General features: G+C 36.9%; 1 protein-coding gene across 3 annotated transcripts in view; it reads right to left on the bottom strand.

Moving 5' to 3' along the window:
- Window positions 1-25,635, bottom strand: part of LOC148945983 (uncharacterized) — a 79,322-nt gene that overhangs the window by 40,405 nt on the left and 13,282 nt on the right. For all 3 annotated transcript variants that reach the window (XM_089097887.1, XM_089097889.1, XM_089097888.1), the window contains exons 2-3: window positions 21,694-24,508; window positions 16,141-16,362 (exon numbers count right to left, since the gene is read on the bottom strand). In XM_089097887.1, coding sequence (XP_088954013.1) covers window positions 16,172-16,362; window positions 21,694-24,508 — 3,006 coding nt within the window. In that variant the 3' untranslated portion in view covers window positions 16,141-16,171. The remainder of the gene's footprint in view (window positions 1-16,140; window positions 16,363-21,693; window positions 24,509-25,635) is intronic.

The following is a 25,635-nucleotide window of genomic DNA, read 5'->3' as shown; positions in this document are numbered from 1 at the left end:
TTTGTGGAGAATAACGTGGTTAAAGTCAATTTTCTTTATTTTCAAGCCAATATATTTCCCTTGCTGTTCAAGCCAAGGGACAGAAAGTTTCCTATACAGGGGTTTCAGACAAGGCGGTTCTAATGGTGTACTTTTTGTTTTGATCTGACTCCTTTGTTAGGAAATATGGGTTTTTATATTTCTTAAGATTGGACGTGATCGTCTCTTACTAGGTTGCTAGCTACCGCTGCAACCCGGGTATGGAATATAAAGTTTAATATAGCTTTGAAGCAGTTTTTAGTGGAAAAATTTATTCTGTTTTAAAAATAATTTGTTTTAGTTACAAAAGGTTTTTAACCCAATTAATTTCCTTCAAAATGAGCCATTGAACAACTCTCAACGATGTTCTAGTGCCAATCTATATAAACCTAATTGACTAACACCGTTTATGATGAGCTATAGCGGTCCTTCATGTAATTATATTGCTTAACATTGGACGTGATTGTCTCTTACTAGGCTGCTTGCTACCGCTGCAACCCGGATTCCTTTAAAATGAGCCATTGAACAACTCTCTACGATGTTCCAGTGCCAAGTTATCTGTGGAATATAAAGTTTTAATATAGCTTTACCACGAACTGTTTGATTGCTTCAAAAATCAAATATCTTAGAAAAGACTGCAATGTGAAAAGACATAAAAAATGCAGTTTAAAAGGAAAAAAAATTATTCTGTTTAAAAAATAATGTGTTTTAGTTACAAAAGGTTTTTAACCCAATAAATTTACTTTAAAATGAGCTATTGAACAACTCTCTACGATGTTCCAGTGCCAAGCTATCTGTTGAAAAGAAAGAAGATGAAGAAAAAAAAAATATGCCATGCAGCTACTACAGAATGCTATAGTAGCTGCCACTTTTCTTGATTGTCAAGCCAATATATTTCCCTTGCTGTTCAAGCCAAGGGACAGAAAGTTTCCTATAGAGGGGTTTCGGATAAGGCGGTTCTAATGGTGTACTTTTTGTTTTGATCTGACTCTTTTTATTTAGGAGTTATGGGTTTTTATATTTCTCAACATTGGACGTGATCGTCTCTTACTAGGTTGCTAGCTACCGCTGCAACCCGGATGTTCAGGCCCAAACCCCACTGCCCCTGCGTGTCTACCTGCTGACAGGTTATCTTCAAGAGGCCAAACTTGTATTTTTAATCTTCCCTAAAATGAATCGGCATAAATAAGACTCATAATCTAAAGGCAGGGGTTTTCAATTATAGGAAAAATTGACAAGAAGCAGATAGATACGTATGATCAATAACATTCAAATGATCCATTAAATATCCCACTACGATGTTGGACTAACCTGCTAGTTTTACTAGTCAGCAGACGATTCATGAAGATTAATGAGTGGGCTGGGAGGGGGAGTAAACAAAAGAGGACACTTTAGACCACACATTAAAAGTTTCCAATCATAGAGATTATAATATATCCTTTTTATGATTCCTAGCCATTCCACTCGAGAAATGGCACCAAAAATGTCATTTTTGGCACTCAATTTGGCACTTGAAGATGGCGTTATTGATACAAATTTATAAAAAGCATGAAGATATGATTAGTTTCTTTTAAATAAGTTATTCAACATCTCTTTAGGAGATTGCGGTATAGTCTGTTAGTCTGGTAAAAAGGATATCAGGGCAGGTCTAGGCGTTTCCCCCTCTGGAGAACATTTCCCCAGATTCCCTTGAATAACTCTGGATGCTAATAACAAGGGAAATTAAAAGTTCTACTCACCTGTTTAAGTCAGAGGCAATGCTTTAGCGTTCCCATATAAGAGCCATAAGGGTTCAACGTGTTAATGTTTTTTTGTCAAGAGGCACTTCATATGGAAGGGGTGGTCGCCTAAACTTCGGAGGGGGCTCATTCGATTTCAAATTAAAGTTTCTAGTGCCCTTTTAAGAGTCAAAAGTGTTTGGAGGTAGCAAGCCACCCGCACACCCTTGTTTCCCCAAACGATAGTAATTTCGTTAAAAATTGTCCAAAGGTCACATACCCTGCCTCCGGGTTTACGTAAGTTGTTTTTTGTTAAGATGCAATATTTTTATAATCAAAAACTTATAACATCCTTCAATATTAATTATAGTTGAAATTAGATTCATACATGCTGCAAACTGTGTTTACCTTAAGATACTCAAATTTTAATTTGAGACACGTACTTGTGATTTCAAAATTCCTTAAATCCAACTCTCGTGAATATATAACACCAATTGTGATATTGGACTAGTAAAACTATACAGTTTGTCATAAATATACTGGTTACAAAAATACAGCAAAGAGGTATATCTTAACTGCATGGTTTTGCCTGGAGATAAAATATAACACACACAAGAAAAACGTGATTTTCTTTTGAAACACACAAGAACAGAAAATTTCAAAATGAAATTCCAATGACAACTAAACACGAAATCCCCCCCAAAAAATGAAATTTTCCGTGAGGGGGATTTCTGGAAGGGAAAGGCCGGCTCCCATCAGGGCACATCAATGGAAAAAAAGTGATCTTCCCTGTTGTTCAAGGCGAGGGACTGTAATTTTTCTGTTAAAGCTTTTCGACCATGGTGATCCCAATGGTTAATTCTTCTGATACCAATGGTTAATTCTTCATTTCGATCCAAAGCCATTTTCAAGAGGTTCCAAGTTCTTTTTCGAGATTAACATATATTTGTTTTCATACTATATTTTTATTATTAAGACCAACCAAAATAATAGTTACAATTCTTGAATCAGCTTCAAATGACAATTTTTCCTCGCTAAACAATTTTTTCAAGAGCACGTTTTTTCTGTCTGAAAAATATTTGTATTTGTTTGGGAAAATAACTTGCCTTCATATCCAATATAAGCTCAGAAGGTGTATGAATGGGGTTAAACCTCCATTTTATGCAAAATTCAGCTCACGGTGCCGTTTTTCCAACTAGAAACTACTTCTGTGAAAAGAAACCAAGAGTGGATGTGTCGGCCATTCTTCGTTAAGTAATTACCCTCAAAAGTTTGTGAAAAACCCCGTGCAATGGGCTAATAGCTTTAATTTTTGTATAATATTTAGTTGCTAGCATATCTCTTCTTACTTCCAATGACTGCATACTAGATATTGCTCGGAATTTATGACTTAGAGTATTGTTGTAAAAATCGAAGGCTAATTTTTTGCTATATTTTGGTGATTCTCAATCTTTGGCCAACTGGCGTCTGCCAACAGTAGCATCGGGCATTTTTCTAGATTCCAAATAAAGTTGCGATTATTTTTTTAAGGATTTTTTTTCAGCGAAACACCACTGCTAATCGGTATTTTCATTTATTTCTTCTTCGCTTTTACAATTAGTTTACTATTCTATCGAATTCGTATTCAAAAGCGAAGCTAGATGATAAACATTTGTTTTTATTAGTTGAATCATCCTTTACAATCTCCTATATGCAATCAAGTATTGGTGTGTACACTGAAAAATAAGCTGGAAACATGCAAGTTAAAGCAGAATAATTTTGGAACCATTAAAAATGACATGGGCCATAGAAAAAGAAAAAAAAAGAAGAAAGAAAACAAAGTTGAAATTATGTCATTATAAAAATCGCGAAAGGGGTGAAGGCCTGAGCTGCTGACTGTAGCGAATAAACCAAAGACAGAGAGGTAACAATATCAGTGAAGCCAGCTTTATACTAGTGAATATTTTATTTTGCTAGTATCACATATAATCTTTAATTCCCATCCTCTGAAATGTGAAAAAATTACAGATCAATATGAACTTTGGTTACTATTTAATTGACAAAGTAGAGCCTTTCGTCGTTTGGCCCCCCCCCCCACCCGAAATAAATAGCTGGATTCCTACTGAATATAATTCTGGCTGCACTCATCCACTTTAGATTCCTTTATGTACCAACGATCCTTAGTGCAAGCTATACTACTTAAGAATTCGAAACATATCTCGCTTTCTGTTTTAATTAAATATTTCGTAAGGATATATTTCTCTAGAGGTACTTTTCCTAGGCCTACAGTTTAATTGAGATAAGATAAAGCAAGAAACGTTCTTAATTAGAGCCCACGTCATTAAGAACTGCAATTCTTTAAGACCTAAAAAATTATGCAATACCGTAAATACGTTTTTAATAAGCAGACCGAGAAACAGTATTATAGACCAGCCAAAATCATCTTCAAAAGTTGAGTCCGTTGATTTATGTTTCTTATTAATACATGTTCGATTAAGTTAAATCTTGATGTTGCATTAGTAAATTCTTCATCAACACAATTTCGATTTTTTTTTCATTTAAATTTGTCATTTAGCGACCCAGACTGACGCCAGTACTAGGCACGAATTAATTTTTAACTATCATTAGTGAAAAAGCAGAATTCGAAGAAACGAAGACTTTCGGAATAGTTGAGTAGAAAGTTTTCCACTCTCTTGGGAAAAAGTCGATGTTTATAGAAATTTTGTTGGCTCACTCGCAGGCAAGACTAGCTCCAGTAACTGTGGCTGAAATGAAAACCAAGACATAGTCTAGGCACATACTCATAGAGCCCAAATCTTCTTATTTTTATGATTTCCCTTCAATTCCAACCGCATAATTCACCTGTTTCTTACGTTTTTTCAATCTACCCCACCCCCATTGTTCCAAAATACATTTTCGTGTATGTGCTAGCCATATTCAGAACCTAATTTGGTAACAACTAAGGAAAATATATTTAAACAGCCGTTATTTCTTCAAAAAAGACATGGCTTCACACACTACTCTAAATTTTGAGGTGAATGTTGGAGCAAACCAACATTCAGGTACCAATACAGGTACTAACAGTCCTCCTTCACCCCAATCTATCCAAAGACTCACTGTTTGTCCCACCCATGAATTTCCAGTTTCTTTTTAATGCTTTGTTATTATCTCAGCCCTCCCTATTCGAAGACAAACTGCCTCTTCTTTAGAACCAGACGGGTGGCCAAGCAGGAGAGTCTGTGCCAACATGTCATCCTTCATCGGTAAAATGTGCCCTAGCCATCTTAACCTTCATTTCATTACAGCCGAAGCAAAAGCGATGGAACTCAATTTTTCTTATAGCTAATTATTTGATATATGATAAGTCAAAAGAGTACCTAACACTGTCCTAATACCATTCCTCTGGAAAATATTTAGAAATCTCCCTCTCCTTTCGAAGCCCTCACAGTGCACAGCCATTATTGACCGACTACCATTCCGATGGTTTCCAATATCCTAAAATTAGCTCGTAGACATATCTTACTATCCTTCCAAACTTATTTCAACTGGATAAAAAAAAACCTTGGCTACTTTTTAATCTTCCTTCATCCACCCTCTTTGCTAATAATAATATCCAGGCACGAGAGGCTACATACTTTATCGATTTCCTCGTTATCTAACACCATCCCTTCACCCTCTTTTATTTTTAGTTAAAGCGACCTAGTCTTCTTAACATTAATTTCCAAACTTGTTCTTGCACTCTAAACTCTCCAAAGCTCCATAAATTATTCATTTCGCTAACATTTTTTTTATCTTGGAAACTCAAATCTACGAGAATATCTAGAACAACCTAAGCAAAGTTGAGTTTTGGCTTCTTATTTTACGCCATATTCTCCCTTAGCCTTATCCATGGCCTTATAAGTCCATTAAAATAATACATTATCAGGGATTGGACACAAACCTGCCTTAACAAATGATTAATATAAAAAAAATGTTCCACAAAACAAGTTTGTCCTTATCACTAGTTTGTCCCTTCTCCAAGATCCAGCGCTCATACAACTTAAAGGAATTTGAATTAAACATGGCTAAAATTTAATTAATATCTTTGTAGAAACCCGAACTTGTATGTCATCACTCAACTATATAACAAACATCATCCGAATGTCACAATTAGCAATGTCCGAGGTTTTATGGAGTTGGACTCCAAAGCTTCTAGATAAATCATTAATTTTGATAATTCCATATTTATAAAAGTAAAATTAGTATATGAAAAGGATTTTAAACTTATCTGGGAAGATTGTGCTTATTTATTTTGTATTTATGCATAATATTTGTTTTATGGCTACGTATTTTGTATATGGATGAAAATTCTAAAATTCTTAGTGAGTATTATTATATCATCCACTCAATTGTTCAATCATTTTTCATATAGTTTCTTCTCCAGTCAGGTTTCCAGTTGGGCTCAAAACCCCTATGCCTTCCCAAGGCGAGAACATAATTTGCATTTTACTGAAAAAAATACAAATGAATGTGCATTGTCAGTTTAATATACATATGCTGATATTTAGTAATCAAAATGTTAATATTATTTGATTTATTAAAGTTATTAAAGCAAAACCATTTATATTTTTTCAACAAAGCGCCAATTTTTTTCGCGCATTGGGACGGCACAGGAATCTAGACGCCTAATCATGCTAATTTCTTCTCGTTTAAAGTCTGACTCGACTAATTAGTGATAATCTTATTTGTTTTGGGTTTCATTTATTTATTGATGCTGATTTGTGATAGTTTCACGCTTGGTAGATTATTTGATTTTATCTTTGGTCATTTTTTGTTTAATGGAGTTCTTTACTTTTCTTTGAAAGACTTATTTTGTGGAAAAAGTTTTTTTAATTAATTTCTGTTCGTTTTGTATTGACATAGTCTTTTCAGAGAAAAAGAAAATAATACTTTAAATCTTTTCGTTTTTTTAAAGTTTAGCCTGCTATTTGAATGCTGGAGAAAAAATTTCAGCCATTCTTAACAACATACACCCTTTTAGAAATTCGGAGACAAATATTAGTGTTTAATTTAGTTTCATACATCTTCTAGCTAGCCTGAAATGGAAAACTTGATACTATTTGCAAAAAAATCTGTTAATTCTCTCTGATAGCTTGGATACACTTACGCTATTTTGATTTGGTTAAATTTTAAGAGCATAAGCAGCCCCGAAAGTTTGAACATAATACCCTCAGTCGTTCTTAGGATACTGCTGAGAAGCCTTATTGGGAATTAGCATTAACACAGGGCATTTTGATTTAATCTTATGGCAACATTTAGTTTTCAAACATAAAGTCAAATGGGAGTGTGGGCGAGAGAGGGGGTTTAGTTTCACTCCAATCACTTTCGACTATTAAAAAGGGGCATCAGCCCTTTCTATTTTCAATCGAATGAGCCCTTTTCGAAGTTCCTAAGACAAGTCCTTCGATGCAAAGTGCCCTGGTCTAAACAACAACAACAACAAAAAGATAATATATTATACCCACATCGATCTTTACTATAAAAATGTTAAGCCTTCCAATCACTTTCGACTATTAAAAAGGGCAGTAGGCCTTTCGATTTCCAATCGAATAAGCCCTTTTTGAGTTTCTACGACAACGCTTCCTATAAACACCTTATATGCCCACAGGGCATACATTACAACCCTTACCCTAAGGGCTGTGAGGGTGGTTGTCATCCTCTAAGACCCAATTTCCAGAACTTTCAAGTAGGTTAAACAAAATGGCTATCTCAAAATTTTGATTGGATGTGTCTGGTAGAATGGTGGGCGTGAGAGGGGCTTTAGTCTTTCTCCAATCACTTTCAACTTTAAAAAAAGGCACTAGCCCTTTCAATTTCCAATCAAATTAGCCCTTTTGAAGTTTCTACGACAACGCTTTCAATAAAAACCGTATTTGCCCCCAGGGGATAACTTACAACCCTCGCCCTGAATGCTGCGGGGGGGGGGGGTGTCAACCTCAAAGACCTAATTGCCAGAAATTTCTACTACTTTGAACAAAATGGCCATCTGAAAATTTTGATTGGATGTGTGGGGGGGACTGGTGGGCGTGAGAGGGGGGTTAGTTACCCTCCAATCACTTTCAATTATTAAAAAGGGCACTAGCCCTCTCAACTTTCAATTGAATGAGCCCCTTTTGAAGTTTTTACGACAACTCTATCATTAAAAACTTTATATGCCCCCAGGGCATAACTTACAACCTTTGCCCTGGGGACTCTGGGGGGCTTGTCATCCTTAATTACATAATTTCCAGAACATTCAACTATGTTGAACAAACTGGCTATCTCTAAACTTTGTTTGAATGATTTCGGGAGAATGGTCGATGAGAGAGGGGGGCTAACGACTTTCAGATTGCTTTCGACTATTAAAAAGAGCATTCCCAATATCCAAACAATTAATTCCCCTTCTAAATTTTTACAGCAACTTTTTATATATACTTTATATTACCCTAGGGTTTAGCTTAACACCTTTGCACTTAGGGCTCTGAGGGGGTTAACATCCTAAACGACCTAATTTCCTGAAATTTCGACTACGTTGAACAAAATGGATATCTCAAAATTTTGATTAGATGTGTTTGGGGAAAAGGTGGGCGTGAGAGTGGGATTAGTTGTCCTTCAATCAATTTCGACTATTAAAAAGGGCACTAGCCCTTTCAATTTTCAATTAAATGAACACTTTTTTAGGTTTTTACAACATCGCTTTCTATAAAAACCTTACATGCTCCCAGGGCATAACTTACAACCCTTGTCCTGAAGGCTGTGGGGGAGTGTCCTCCTCAAAAAATAATTTTTATCTGGAAATTAGCTACGCTGAACAAAATGGCTATCTCAAAATTTTGATTGGATGGGTTTGGGGAAAGGTTGGGGGTGGTGGGGGGCTAGTTGCCCACCAATCAATTTTGAGCATTAAAGAGGGCACTAGCCCTTTAAATCTCCTATTGAATGAGCATTTTTTGAATTTTCTACGACAACAATTTCTATTAGAATCTTATATGTCCCCAGGGCATTACCCAAAACTCTTGCCCTGAGGGTTGTGGGGGTGTGTCCTCTTTAAAAACATAATTTCTTTCAGGAAATTAACTACGCTGAACAAAATGGCTATCTCAAAATTTTTATTGGATGTGTTTCGGGAAATGGTGGGCGTGGAAGGGGTGTTAGTTGCCTTTCAATCACTTTCGACTATTAAAGAGGGCACAAGCCAATCAATTTCCAATTGAATGAGCCCTTTTCGAAGTTTCTACGACAACTTCTTCGATACGAAGTGCCTTGCTCTAAAGGAAAAAATAATAAATGATACATTGTTCCAACATCGTTCTTATATGCCCTCAAGATAAAAAAGGTAAATAAAGGTAAATAATACGGCATTGGACTTTACTGTCCCTATCGGCGGTGCTGATCTCTGTTTCTCGGCCCTTCAGCCATAAAGTGCAATGGGGGGCTGGGGGCCAACCATCCTGTGCTTTTGCACACCCTTCCTGTTTACCTTCCCCAGAATTTCCAGATTTCTAGAGCTGGGTCAACTCTGGCTGAGCTTACAGAGTCACACCACTGACCCCCATCCCAAACCAAATAACTAAGTACACTAGGATTCGAACCCCCGCCCTCTCGGATAAAGAATCCTAAATCCAGCGCATCAATCCACTCGGCTAGGGATATGCCCTCAAGGCATAATTTCAAACCCTTGCCCCGAGGGTTGTGGGCGAGTGTCCTCATCAAAATTATGTTTTCTATCAGGAAATCAACTACGCTGAACAAAATGGCTATCTCAAAATTTTGATTGTAGGTGTTTGGGGGAATGATGGGCATGGGGGGGGGCTAGTTGCCCTCCAATCACTTTCGACTATAAAAAAGTGCACTAGCCCTTTGAATTTCCAATCGAATGAGTCTTTTTTGAAGTTTCTACGACAACGCCTTCTATAAAAACCTTATATGCCCCCAGGGCATAACTTAAAACCCTTGCCCTGAGGGTTGTGGGGGAGTATCCTCCTCAAAATATATTTTCTATCTGGAAATCAACTACGCTGAACAAAATGGCTACATCAAAATTTCGATTGGATGAATTTGGGGGAATGATGGGCGTGGGGGGCGGGGGGGGTTAGTTGCCCTCCAATCACTTTCGACTATTAAAAAGGGCACTAGCCCTTTGAATTTCTAATCGAATGAGCCTTTTTTGAAATTTCTACAACTACTTCTATAAGAACTATATGCCCCCAGGCATAACTTACAACTCTTACCCTGAAGGCTGTGGGGGAGTTTCCTCCTCAAAAACATGATTTATATCTGTAAATCAACTACGCTGAACAAAATGGCTATCTCACAATTTTGATTGGACGAGTTTCGGGAAATGGTGGGCGTGGAAGGGTTGTTAGTTCCCTTCCACTCATTTTTGACCGTTAAAAAGGGCACAAGCCACTCCAATTTTCAGTTAAATGACTCCTTTAGGACAACTTTTTCGATACGAAGTGCCTTGCTCTGAAGGAAAAAAATAATAAATGATTCAGAGTGCCAATATCGTTCTTGTATGCCCTCAAGATAAAAAAAGGTAAATAAAGGTAAATAATACGGCATTGGACTTTACAGTCCCTACCGGCAGTGCTGATTCCCATTTCTCGGCCCTTCAGCCAGGAAGTGCAATGAAGGGTTGGGGGCCAAACATCCTGTACTTTCGCACATCCTTCCTGTTTACCTTCTTCAGAATTCCCAGATTTCCAGAGCTGGGTCAACTCTGGCTGAGCTTACAGAGTCACACCACTGATCCCCGTCCCAAACTAAATAACTGGATACACTAGGATTCGAACCCTCGCCCTCTCGGATAAAGAATCTTAAATCCAGCGCACCAATCCACTCGGCTAGGGATATGCCCTCAGGGCATAACTTAAAACCCTTGCCCTGAGGGTTGTGGGGGAGTGTCCTCCTCAAAAACATATTTTCTATCCGGAAATCAATTACGCTGAACAAAATGGCTATCTCAAAATTTTGATTGGATATGTTTGGGGGAATGATGGGCGTGGGGGGGGGGGGCATGGTTGCCAACCAATCACTTTCGACTATAAAAAAGTGCACTAGCCTTTGAATTTCCAATCAAATGAGACTTTTTTGAAGTTTCTACGACAGCGCCTTCTATAAAAACCTTATATGCCCCCAGGACATAACTTAAAACCCTTGCCCCGAGGGTTGTGGGGGAGTATCCTCCTCAAAAACATATTTTCTATCTGGAAATCAACTACGCTGAACAAAATGGCTATCTCAAAATTTTGATTGGATGAGTTTGGGGGAATGATGGGCGTGGGGGGGGGGGGGCTAGTTGCCCTCCAATCACTTTTGACTATTAAAAAGGCCACTAGCCCTTTGAATTTCAAATCGAATGAGCCTGTTTTGAAGTTTCTACGACAACACATTCCATAAAAACCTTATATGCCCCCAGGGCATAACTTAAAACCCTTGCCCTGAGGGCTGTGGGGGAGTGTCCTCCTCAAAAACATAATTTCTATCTGGAAATCATTTACGCTGAACAAAATAGCTATCTCAAAATTTGATTGGATGTGTTTCGGGAAATGGTGGGCTTGAAAGGGGTGTTAGTTGCCTTCCAATCACTTTCGACTATTAAATAGGGCACAAGCCACTCCAATTTCCAATTGAATGAGCCCTTTTCGAAGTTTCTGAGACAACTTATTCGATACGAAGTGCCCTGCTCTAAAGGAAAAAATGATACATAGTACATTGTGCCAACATCGTTCTTATATGCCCTCAGGGCATAACTTAAAACCCTTGACCCGAGGGTTGTGGGGGAGTGTCCTCCTCAAAATATATTTTCTATCTGGAAATCAACTACGATGAACAAAATGGCTATCTCAGAGTTGTTATTGGATGTGTTTGAGGGAATGATGGAGGGGGGGGGGGGCTAGTTGCCGACCAATCACTTTCGACTATTAAAAAGGGCTCATGCCGCTCCAATTTCCAATCGAATGAGCCCTTTTCGAAGTTTCTGCGACAACTTCTTCGATACGAAGTTCCCTGCTCTAAAGGAAAAAAATAATAAATGATACATTGTGCCAACATCGTTCTCATATACCCTCAGGGAATAACTTAAAACCCTTGCCCCAAAGGTTGTGGGGGAGTGTCCTCCTCAAAAACATATTTTCTATGTGAAAATCAACTACGCTGAACAAACTGACTATCTCAAAATTTTGATGGGATGTGTTTTGGGGACTGATTGGGATGGGGGGGGGGGGGGGGCTAGTTACCCAACAAAAAATTTAGAATAATAAAAATGGCACAAGCCACTCCAATTTACAAAAGAATGAGCCCTTTTCGAAGTTTCTACGACAACTTTTTCGATACGAAGTGCCCGGGTATGGAGGAAAAAAAAAAAAAACATTGTGCCCACATCGTTCTTTACTTAGGTAGCGCTCGCGCGCTGCCTATGAAAGAGGATGAAACGTAGCTTCACTCCTCTTTCTCTCTCATGTCCGTAACTTTGCTCGTAAGATCGTCAGCGTGTTTGAGATAATATATGATATCTATAATTTCTGATTGCAAAGATCTCGATAAATTGTGTGACAGACTAAAAACTTTACTGACAGTAACCATAGCTGCGGCAAAACTGTATCTCTCAGCAACAGATAGCGAAGAATAAGCTTTGCTTGAAGATTCAGAAGCTGAATCAGGATTTTGTTGAATTTCCCTCATAGCCTTAGAGATAATAATGAACATCTCTTTAAACAAAATGATTGCTTTTAAGTGCTCCATCCATCAAGTCTCACAAGATATGTTCAATCTTATTCTTTTTGTCCCTGTGATAGGATTACTTTCTTGAACAATCTGTTTGAAAAACGCAGAGCATTTAGGTGAAATTCTATAGAAATTAATTACTTCTTTCAAAGTTCCTAGACAATTTCTCATAATAGGTATGCTGTACAAATGACACAGGGCTAAGTTTAAGGAGTGACTTGCACAGTGAACATATAACTGCATGGGGAAATATTTCACAGATTATAGCAATACAACCTTGAAACTGGCCGCTCATAGATGAAGTTTTATCATAACCTTGTCCCCTTAAGTGTTTTTAATTGCTTCCCATTTCAACTAAGGTTTATATCAATCAACCAAGGTCTGCTGTCAACCAACTGTTTCTTTTTTAATAAGTCTAGAATTGTTGACTTTCGTTTTGAAATGATGGACGATTGATTAAAAAACGGAGGCGCAGACTTCTATATAAACACTGAAAAAACACACACTGACTTAAATGAAGTTCAACGATCTTAGGAGCCCGAAGTTTTAACAGCAAATGGATTACTTGGCGGCAACCTGGCACTGTTCCCAATGCATTTTCATAAAACAAAAATTATCATGTAGATATATTCACACATTACCTACTTGTTGCACATACATTACTCTATATCTTTTGGATTAAAACCCATAATGAATTTGGTTAGCTTTACGAAAGTTTCGTTTTAATTTGATTTTATAAAATAAACAAGTCATTCATTTTTTATCCTCGTCACGACAAGATTTATGGCGCAAATTATCCTTTCGTATTAGTCAAGATCTATAAGAATGTCTACTCTACAGGACAAATTTCTCAAGTTTCGGGTGGGGGGGGGGAGGAGGATATATCTCCGTTATCCCCCCGGTTCGCCCCTGCCACGAGGAAGATTTTCCGGGGGGGGGGGTGAGATTTTCAGGGGATATTTTACAATGAGGGAATATGCCAGAAGTCCTATACAGAATTCTTCTAATTTGTCTTACTTTCTCTTTGTCGACTCAATTTTGTATGTTAATGAAATAACATGGAAATGTTAATGGCAATTGTCTGGGATATATTTTCACCGGGATTTAATTGTCTAGAGGATCTTTCCGCGGAAGGGGATCTAAATTTCCCGGCATTATTAAGAAAATTATCAGAAATTAAATAAAAAACACGTTTTTTTTCAACTGAAAGTAAGGAGCCACGTTAAAATTTAAAACGAGCAGATGTTATTACGTATATGAGGGGGATTACCCCCTACTTAATACCTCGCTCTTTACGATAAAGTTTGACTTGTCCCAAGTCTTTAAGAACGATTCCTGAAACATAATGGTCGTTTATTTATAAAAATAAGAAGCTTTTTTAAAAGTACTAAAAAACTTTATCGTGAATAGCGAGGCATTAAGAAGGGAGCAAACCCACCTCACATACATAATAATTTTAGTTCGTTTCAAGTTTTAATGTCACTCCTTACTTTCAGTTAATTTTTTTTTTTCATTGTAAAAATGGGTCAATTGTCATGCATTACAATTACTTTTTTGCGCAATCTTCACTCTCTCGTTGCATATCAATGGGTATAAATACAAAGGATAGGGAACCACCTTTGTAATGAATTAGAAAATACTAGAAATAAATTAAAAAGAAAAACTCGAGAAAACCATTCATGTCCAAAGGAAGGATTGCTCACACTTGCATTAAAGGGGACAAAAAGCAAAAAAAAGATTTGTTTTTAATTCGAGGTCATTATCATTGTCATTTTTTTATGATAAGATTCGTGACATCATTCAAAACTCCAAGCCCCGCCCCCCCCCCCCCCCGGATACGGCCTTGTATGGAAGATATAATAAATCAAAAGTAAAAATCGTGAACGTCCCGAGAGTTCAGGAGAAAGGGACCGATGTCCCTCTCCCAGTAAAAAATGTCCCTGGACAGTACTCATGTGGATATCTACAATGGAAAAATATGCTGAGCTTATCCCATGTTTAACACAGGCCGGAACCCCACTATAGTCCCACCTATGCCTTAATGATACCTAAGAGTTATGATTAACCCGTTGTTTTTCTTAACTGTAATGCAACAACTGCGAAACAGAATCGAAAAACTGAAATGGCGAGCTAATTGAAAACCCCGATACGAACGCAATTCTACCCCCCCCCAGAATTTTCTACTGATGCTTTTGTTTTATATATTCTGACAGATATTGTATATAAATAAAGAAATAGCTGTACCAAGCTTCCATCTTTTCTAATTTAAAAAAATTTGGCCTTAAATCTTGACTCTGACTGATCAATCATAAAAATTACGCTTGGAAGTTGAACATTGCCAACTTTATCAAATTACAAACAGGATACATCATTGGTGTTGTAGTTGTACACTGTTTATTTTCATCGACAAGCGTGGCTACACTGCAGCTCGAATTTTTTTTCAGTTGAAAAAATGTACAAAAAGAAGCTTTCCCAATCAATTCAGGATGAAGAAGTGTTAAAATAAAATAAGTAAATGTTTGCACGAAATAGCAGCCAATTACCATTATTTCAAATTAGTAACTTTATCAAATGTTTTTTATTCCCGGTGAATGTAAAGATCAAGTTTATGAACTAAAATAAGGAAAAAACCCTAACAAAACTAAAGAAAAGATTCCAAAATGCAAGGTTTAATCGTAAAAAGAACTTTTAAAACTTAAGTTTTAAGCTGAAAATGATGAAAAAATATTCTATTTCAAAACTTTTTAGTTATATACGAAATTTCTTACACGCAAAACCTAAATAGCAAAACATATATTTAAAAAAAGACGTTAAATCCAAAATTACATATCAAAGTCAATGACTTAAGCAATTTAAAATATGACATTTTCCCATAAACAGGCAAGGTTGATCCAACCAAAGTTGCTATGATACAGTGGCAGATCCAGGGGGGGGGCGCCCCCTAACGTAGTCTAAAGTAGTGTAATTCACTTAATTAACGCAAGATAGCGTTAATTAAACTTGCTCCTAACGCAAGTTTATCGAATCAACCTATTTTGCCCCCCCCCCAAAAAAAAAAATCCTGGATCCACCCCTGCTATGATATGTGAGGATGGCTTCTTCCTCTGCACTGTCACAGGGTCTACGTTTTTGGTGACCTAATAAGGCTCTAATTTCGATATTACAGCCATGGGCGCACGGAAGGGGCGCAGAGGGGGGCAGCTGCCCCCCTAGAACTTCAAATTTACACTAGATATGGCCAAAAAAGCAGATGGTTGAAAAAGAAGTTGAAAAAAGGTAGATGGCTAAAAAGCAGTTGATAAAAGGTAGATGGTTGAAGATGGTTGGAAATAAACTGCTGGAATGACAGAATAAAAGTCAAACAAGAAGCAATTATCCATAATGTCTAGAAAAGATTTAGTTCTAATCCAAGAAGATTGATTTTGGAAAGATTTAGTTCTAATCCAAGAAGAATGCTGAATAGTATTGATGATTTATGATTTTTGGTGATTACTTATAAAGATTTCATAGGTATAATAGAACTTGCTGGCAATGTAAGGTTTTGTGAACTGCTAATATAACTTCAGTCTCCCGCCCTTCATCAAAGAATCGGCTGCCCCCCCCCCAGACAAGAAGCTACGTACGCCCATGATTACAGCCCAAATTAAAAGCAAAAAAAAGGTGTTATATCTGTACATACCATATAGATAATGGCTAACCAACAATTGTCCCTAGTCTTTATGGAGTTTTAGATGGTCTTCAAATTTTTTCTTCTTAAAAAATCTCTTGTTGCAATGATTACACTGGAGATCATTAACTTTAGGCGGATTTGAATGTCGGAGAAGATGTCTTTTGAGTGTATGCTTCCAGGTAAAACGAAGTCCACAGTCACCGCATTTGTATGGCAGCATCTCATTGTGATCTAAAAGAGAAATCGAGTACAAGAAAAGAGGTTTAAGTTGTAGAAACATTTCAATAAGAGTTCTGTAGAAACAGATCTTAATTGCTCTAGTGGTTTGTCTAAGGCCGTACCCAGGATTTTTTTTCGGAGGGGGTTTTACTGAAAGAAAAATTTCAGGAGGGGGGTTACACAAAAAACGTCAAAAAACGCATACAAAATTTGTTTATACGGATTTTTGTTACGTTTTTACGAGTCAGACAAAAAAATTTTTGGGGAGGGGGGAGGGGTTCAAACCCCCTAACTCCCCCCTCTGAGTACGGCCTTGCCTTGATGTATGACCTTGTTCGAGCACAAGCGAAATGCTTAGTGCAAAAACGTTAGGTAATGATGATGATCCGAAGACCCAAAGAATAGATGAAGAAACTCTAATCTCAACAAAAGAGGAGGGTCAAACAAAAGGGTCAACAAAAGACTTGTTTTTTTACATCAAGAAACGTTCTTCTTTCATAAGATTCCTTTTAACTGCTCTATTTTGAATTGTGCGTATATACTTACTGAATGTAAATTACAGCTGAATGAGATTGCCCAAATATGACATCTGTAATTAATGTAACTGTCAACGAATTAAAAAAACAACATAAAACAATTTTTATACATTCATGTTGTACATGATTATTAATACTAAAAGGAAGACCTAGAAAACCTATACCTCTCGGAATTTTGACTGATAAAGCCTTTGAATGCTGTTTTCAAGATACGGACTCATCTAAATCATGCCGAATTGAAACCGATAATTTCTTTCAATTTCGATATCATTAAGCTTTAAATTATTTCCTAGGAAAAATTAAAATCTGAGAAACTCATATAGTTTATTTTAGAAATAGTGCAATAAAGATGGCTACGTTTCAGATAGTGGTCGACTATCTAAGACTCTCCATCAGACTGTAAAGTGCGTCTATCGACAACGCAACGAAAAAGAAGGACTGCATCATCAGCACAGCTAATTAAATTGCAATTAGTAATTAAATGCCAAAATCAGAGACGTAAATAAGAAAAGAAATGGCCCTAGTATTGACCCATGAGCGGACTTTACATGTTATTTTACATTCATGAGAAATTGCCGATCTAAGGCAAACAGCCTAGGATCTCGAGTCAAAAATGGTAGAATCCATGATGTTGTAAACGAAAGGAAATTCAATTCATTTAATAGAATTTTGTGTTTAACAGCATTGGAAACTTTAGAAAGGTCCACAAAACATCAGATGTCGAAAGACCTAATCTAAAAATTCTTTAATTTCAAAAGCCAGATAGGAAATGACATACTCGATTGAGTGACCTTACACAGCTAAACTGATCACAAGGCAATTATCTTTTTTTGACTATAAATTCTAAAATTGTTTTCATAGATTTTCCAGAATATTGACAGAATAGAAATTGGTCTAGTTATTCAGAGTTGATTTCTCTTCTCCTTCAAATAATGATGTCGCACGACTTTTCTTAAGTGCAGAAGGAACTTTACTAGCAGAAAATAGTAGGCTAATGAGGAGACAAAGTGCATTTGAAATGACTGGCAGAACTGACTTACGGTGAAAAATCATTGGTTTATTTTGTTTCAGTAGGGCAATTCGACAAGTGTTTAGATAAAACTTCGTTTAAGAGTACATTCTTTATTAATAAGACTAATGCAATTGCGGGGGGGAGGGGCTTCAGAATTTAGAGGTGCTCAGAATTAGCACAACACCAAAAAAGCTAGGCCCAAATGATAGGATTTTATTTTATTTGCAACCTCAGATATACAGATGGGAAAACCGTTGTTTTCTGGCAGTTTGTGGAGAGGAAATAAATTTTTCAAACTCTCAGCTGTGATTCTAAGCAGAACAATAGACAGACAACAAAGAGCGCACATCTCAAAGGCGATTTTTAGTACCGTAAAACCACCTAACAAGGGATGTAGCCCAATCTAGGGACATTTTTCCAGGAAAGTTGCTTAGGCCGAGATATCTGGAGAAGTTTTAAGAATACTGCCAAACTAAAATTGCTGTCAGTAAGTCTTTCAATTTTTACATAGGATTGTGTCATATTTTGTTTAATTTAGTGATTTTTTGTGTAAAAAATAAAAAAATAAAAAGCAAGAGTGGGTAATTTTGATTTATTTTTTAGGTCTGGAAGTGTTGTCTGGTGCTACAACTGGACGACTGAAGCAGAGCTGAGAGCTAGCTAGACGGATAGCTATATTGTCGAGGATGACTGTAACCAATTTTCTAAAGAAAAGGTTTAGTTTCTATTTTTTTTTTTTTTTTTTTTTTTTTTTACTAAAATCTGTATTTTCAGGCTGTAAAGTGCTCAATCAAAAGACATTATCGTAAGAAGAAAGCAGGTGGACAAGAATGCCCTAGAACGTGCTCTAGCTGCTGTTGACGACGGAATTTCTTATAGAGAAGCTGGTGATAAATTTAGCATCCCAAAAAGTGTCCTCTATAGACATCATAGTGCAAGAAAAAAGGGTCATAAAATCTAAAAGATAGGAAGACCTCCCGAGATTGACGAGTTTCAAGAGGAAGAACTTGTGAAAAGCTTGATGACATGTGGACAGATGGGCTACCCCATGACAGCTTTTGGGTTGAGGTGTTTTGCGAAGTATCACCTAGATTGCCAAGAGAGATCATCCGGCAGATTCAAGGACAATATTCCTGGCATGCAGTGGGCGAAAAGATTTCTAGAAAGAAACAGTGGCGAACTGTCAGAGAGAATGGCCTCAAACATATAAAGAGGTAGAGCAAAAGTGAATCATGCTATGGTCAGGGATTTTTTGAGGAATATGCTAAAGACACAGAAGGAATTGCTCCTCAAAATATCATAAACTATGATGAGACAAATCTGACTGATGAGCCAGGGAAGAAAAAAGTGATTGTGAAACGCGACACGAAGTATCCAGAAAAGATTATGAACTCCTCATTAGCGAGTGTTTCGCTAATGATGACAGGTACAGCAAGTGGTATAGTGATGCCTCCCTGTGTGTACTACAGGACAATCCATTTGTATGATGCCTGGACCATCGGCGGCCCAACTGGTGCAAGGTACAACAGAACAAAGTCTGGTTGGTTTGACAGTGTCACTTTTGAAGATAACTTCCAAAAGATTATTTTGCCCTACTGTTGTTGGCTATCTGGGAAAAAAGTACTGATTGGTGACAATCTTTCATCCCACCTGTTCCCAGAAATATTCAGATTATGTGAGGAAAACAACATTCTTTTCAAATTCCTTGTACCAAACACAACTCATCTTCTACAGCCACTTGATATTGCATTTTTTGCTCCCTTCAAACGGAATTGGAGAGAAATTCTAGACAAGTGGAAGATGGGACCAGGAAGAAATTTAAGTGCCGTTGAAAAAACTCAGTTTCCAAAACTGTTGAACACTCTTCTCAGGTCAATTGAAGCAAATGCTCCTGCAAACCTCAGAGCTGGTTTTGAAAAGTGCGGGATCCATCCGTTTAAGCCAGAAATAGTGCTTGACGAAAACTGCGGTGAACTTCAAGACAGTTTTGTTTCTTATCTCAGAGAAATCAGGTTTGGTCCTGAGGAGCCCTTGGCTTTGGCATATGGAAACAATAACGCAGCAGGCCAAGGCAGAAAAAAAAGGCTAACAGTGTCTGCCAGCCAGAGTGTCAAAGGATGTCAAGGGATACTGGCACAACTGGGGAACAGTCATCTGAAGAATCAGATTCCGAGTGCTCAATGCTGGTAGACAAACCAGTCGATCTCCAACCTAACACACAGTCACGTTCTGCCAAAGAGAAGAAAATGGCTAATCCTAGAAAAAAGAAAACTGGTGTGTGTAGTCAGAAAATCAGCCAAACAAGCTTGGTGCAAATCAGAAACAAAGTTATAAAGACAAGCACTTCAAGCAAAGAAAGTGATGACGACCTAGTGACCTATTTTAACAAAGACAGCAGCACCAGTGTTGAACTTGAGGATTACAATTTGCAAAGCTTAGGTTCTACTGACTCGGGCACAGAACCAGAAATTTATATAGAAGAACTAGAAAGAGACACCAAATTGGATCCTGGGTTATAGTGAGCATCCAGGACCCTAGTGACACTCTTGGAAGAACAAAAGCCAGAAGCTTTACATTGGGAGAGTAAGTGCAGTGGAGCATGAGAAAGTCACAGCTGAATTTGTAAGGAAGACCACCTCGTGTTACTTTGCATTCCCGGCAGAGGAGGACAAGGCCACGTTCAGAAAGTCTGACATCATAAAATTTCTCCAGCCTCCGGAGTTGACTCATAGAGGGGCTCTGAAGTTTCAAGATATTGGAAGTTTTCCAATTAACTACATCAGTGCCTAAGATAATTTATGTGATTCAAAGTGCATAAGATATCGTAATTTATATGATTCACCGCATTTAACTGATTTTTTTTTTAAGTTGTTTTGGAAGAAACTTGAAGTTGTTTTGGAAGAACCTCGTAGTCTAAAAGTGAACCTTGTGGTCTATGAACAATAGTGCCATATTGCTCCTGTAAATGAAAATAAACCTTTTTTCTAAAACATATTGAGTGTCCCTTGATAATTTGAACAGCAAAAACAAGGTCTAACAATGTGATTCAAGTTAATGTCCCTAGATTGGAAACTTGGCCCAATCAAGGGACACCTCTTAAAAAAAAAAATATGATATGATAAAAAAAAATGGTGGATGCTGCTCTAGTTTTCCTCTCATTGAGATGTATTCAATGGCATAAGTTTCATTGTTTTACGATGAACAGTTGATGAGAAATTAACAAAAAACACAAAAAAAAGTGTCCCTTGTATGGTAGTTTCACAGTAAAGAGAAATATAATTTTACATCCCCTAAATAGGCTCGTAAGCCATCTTCAAAGCTAGAAAACAAAGTGAATGTTGTGAAAAACATTAATGTTTTCACCATCTTTTCCTTCATACGTTCTAATCTCAGCCCAAAAATTAATTTTTCCAAATACTTGAGAACACTATGGGAAACTTATCAGAAAAACAAAATGGTGTCAATAGGGGAGCATAGAGGTTTCAACAATGCCCCCCCCCCCCTCTGAAAAACAGAAGATACAAATTGTACGAATGTTTTAATTTTTGGAAGCAATGAAAGGTTTTTGTGGCAGTTTTTTTTTCAAACCTTGGCCTTTCACCTCAAAAACTTTGTACAGGCTTGCCCATTCCCTCTTAGAAAAATTTTCCAGGCAATCTTGAGAGCACAATTAATGTCACGTTGAAGTCCCAGATCATTGCTAGGGAGTATTCTCTTAATAAATACAAATGGGCAAGGTATCTTGCCAATACTAAACAAAAATGACATTTTATACCAAAAAAAGTGAAAACTAACCTTTCATATGATTTTCAAGGTCATCAGAGTCATTGAAGCCCCTCATGCAAGATGGACAAAGATACTGCCACCTTTCTAAGACCTTAGCCATATCTTCCTTCCTGCCAACGTGTGATTCACTACTCTTCACCACAGAAGAACAAGTATTCTTAGCTGCATTAATTTTTAAACTATTTCGGCATTTAGAGGTCCTTTTTACTTCTCTTTCTTCACGCAATTCTGTATTCTCTTCCTCCTGACCTTGTTCCTTCCTTTGAATAATTGATGAATTAGGGTCTGACTTCTTTCCATTAACAGTATTATATTCAGTCATCATAGCAACACTCTCTTGGTTTTCAGCATTACTAACAAGATTAAGTGCATATTTGTCCGTATGTGAGTTACTTGGAGCAATACAGATGTTGGTCTTTGTAGAAATTTGTCTAATCATTAAGGAGTCACTCCTTGGATTATCAGGCTTTGAAGTACTCAAAATGCTGAAATTACTGCGATTAGGATTATTTCCAGATTTATGTTCAGTGGAAGGGAACAAACTTGCAATTTCTTTCTCTATAAATATCAATTGGGGGTCTATATTTGGCCTGCTTGTAACTGGTTTTATTTCTTCTTTGAGATTTCCTGAATTATTTACATTGCCGTTTTGTTTGTCAAATCTTAAAAACGTATTATCTCCTTGAAATAAATCATCTTTAACAAAATTCGCACTTTCTGTTCTCTTTTCTAAGTCACCAAATTCATCATTCAACACTACTTTTGCTATGTATAACTTACCAAATCCTTTAGATTTCAAGGTTTTTTGCATACTTGGAAGACGATTTGATTTCATCAAGCTCATATCTTCAGTATTATCTTGTTTTCTTAACATATCTGGTATTTGGACAGGTTGGTGAATAATTTTTCTGTCAGTCTTTTGACAATTGGGAGAGCCATTTTCGTCAGTACAATGTATTGTATGTATATGAGTATCAATTCTGGTAGATTTTCCAGATTTTCCTATGCCCACAAAGCCAAAATCATATGGCCTTTTTGATCCTATTTTGCTTTTAACCAAAGCCAAATCTTTCTGTTGTTCTATTACTGTGTTACATGATTGCCCCATCTCTGCAAGATTCCAAATATACCTATTTTCGGACATTAATTCGGGAGTATTACGAAAGTTTTCTATTTTCTTCAATGAATTCAGAGTTCCTCGATCTTGTTTGGATACGACAGATGTACTACATTCACCATCTTTGAACATATATGGGGCAACTTTATCTTGAAAAGAGCACTCTGGTTGACAAACTACATTTTCTTTGATGCTTAACTCAGGTTTATGGATCGGTTGCCTTTGTACCTCCTTTTTGTGTTTTGGCTGATTCAACTTAGTTGATGTTCCTATATATTTATGATTTACTGACGTTTTCCCTAGCGGTTGTTCAGATTTTCTTTTATCTCTAGCAGACTGAAAATCACATTCAGTTTTTCTTGCTCTGCACAGAATACTGCAGTCAGAAACTGGAGATAGATTGCTAAGGCTACTATTACATTTGTCTTTCTCATGGTAGGCTTTAAAAGACATGTGAGGTAAAGCGGTCGCACTTGTGCTTGTGATTTCAGAACTGTCCGTCAAACTGTTATTATGATTTGTTTTATATCCTTTTACTGATTTTCCTTCACTGCAAGTAAGATTCATACTATCAGGAAAATAGTTCTTTTGTTCAAACAAATTATTTTGACTTTTAAAAGCAGAGTCATGAGTCAATGGTTGAGAAGATCTTTCAAGTTTAGTCCTGATATCAGAATAGAACATACTCATTTCAGAGATGCATGTAGATGCACTCGGCTGATTGAAATCTGTTTGGTGTGACGCGCCTCTTATTTGACTAGCATCAGCATCAATACTGACAAATTTACTTCCATCACCTCTTTCCAAGGTAGTCTTTTTTGAAGGTGACATATCTGTTGGTTGTTCACAGGTAAGAAAGTCACAAGAAAAGAATTCATGTGGAAAAACAAGTGAAAGATCATCAAAAGATTTGTTATGTACAGATTTATTCGCAGATAGATCAAAAGCTTCAGTTACTTCACTTGTCTTTGAAGATTGCTTTTTGACATCAGGCTTATCTTCCTTTGAGTGTTTCACTTTGAGTTCCAGAGGCTCAAATGGGAAAGAATAATCTAAACTAAAAAAATCTGGCTGTTCTAGCTGCTTCTTTTCCGTTTTAGCAAGCTTGGCTCTGTTTTCTTTTTCCTGTTCTTTTTTCACAACATTTCTATACGCTTCATCAAACTCTTTAGATCCTTGTTGTGTCTCAATTTTTCGCAATATCTCAAAGCTGTAATTTTTGGGTTCTTCGCATTGCCAAATATCAGGCTGCCCAGGCTTAATCATATCATATATGTAATAGGGAGTGTTGTTGGCATTTAGCCTTAAATCTTGTAGTTCATGCATACCTAGACAATCAGGAGCTTCAAATACCTGGGCTAATGGCTTAACAGGGTTAAAAGAGGAAGATCCGTCCATAAGTTCAAACTCATCTTTTGACTTTGATACTTCACATGGAAAAAAATTTAGATTCCTTGTGCTATTTTTTCCAGTTAAGTTTAAAGGAGAATTGGATTGTTTTGAGCTTGCCCAGAGCAATGAAAGGTTCAATATCTGAGATTCTTCATCACTAACGTAACTATAATCTAAAGGGTCTTCTTTAGTGAGGTCAATGCAGTTCGGCAGGGAGCTCAAAGGATCATCAAAAGAATCAGATGAAGAACTAAGTTTTGGAACACCTTTGTACACCTGCCTTGATTGTGCTTCATAATGCATGGACTCCATCATCTGGAAAGAAAAATATAGATTGTCAAAATGGCACATGAGCAACATTTTTGAAATGACTTACCATATCAAGATGAAATTCTGGGGCTTCATTAGAGTGGGATGTTGAGCCTACCAAAAGGCAACATGTGCATGCTACTACTGCTATCAATATTGTTGCTACTACTGTTACTAATAACACTAACACAACACTCTTACTGTTACTATTGCTCCTACTACACTACTACTACCATGATCCTAGTATTATTAAGGCTATGTGTATGAAGGTGAGAATTTGACAGAATATTGAGGGGAAATTCGAACTGAATCAAAACATACTAAGTGTATACAGATTATCAAAAGGGCATAACTAAGGAATGGATTTTGGTATCAAGTTGAAACTTTCAGAGAATGATTGAAGGGGACAATCAATTGACCAAAAGTTAATATGTGCCTGCCACTACTAATACTACTACCAGTGCTACTTTTGCTCCCACTACTACTAGCCTACTAGTACTACAAATGCTACTAAGCTACTCCAACTAATACATCAATTGCAACTACTTACAAGGCTAAGAGAATTAAGACTAAAAGGGCATCAAAAGAGAACAATCAGCAAAATTCTTGGAACAGCTACTGTATCAAGATGAAATTTCTGGGGTATCATGAGGGGGATGTTTCATTGACCAAAAAGCAACGTGTACATGCCAGCACTGTTATTAATGATGATGCTACTGTTGTTACTACTACAACAACTACTTACTACTACTGCTATTACTACTTTTCCTACTACTACCACTGCTACAATGATACTAGTACTATTAAGGCTAAGTGTATGAAGCTGAAAATTTGAGAGAATATTTAGGAGAAATTTGAACTAAATTAAAACACACTATGCACATGCATTGTCAAAAGGGTGTATCCAAAGAATGGATTGGGGTATTAAGTTGGAAACTCTAGTAATATAGTTAAAGAGAAAGGCCAGTTGACCAAAAGGCAATATCTGCATGCTACTACTAATATACTACTATTGCTACTTTCACCACTACTACTCCAACTACTACTTTTATTGCAACAACTTGTAAGACTAAGAATATAAAGATGAATATTTCAGGAAGCATATGAATATACAGGTTATCAAAAGGGCATAT

This window comes from Artemia sp. Qi Xiang Cuo, chromosome 12, assembly GCF_049724085.1.
Source record: "Artemia sp. Qi Xiang Cuo chromosome 12, ASM4972408v1, whole genome shotgun sequence".
In the NCBI taxonomy this organism is placed as follows: Eukaryota; Metazoa; Arthropoda; class Branchiopoda; order Anostraca; family Artemiidae; genus Artemia; species Artemia sp. Qi Xiang Cuo.
Note: the sequence above shows the minus strand (reverse complement) of the source record. Positions and strands in the feature narration are given on the sequence as shown.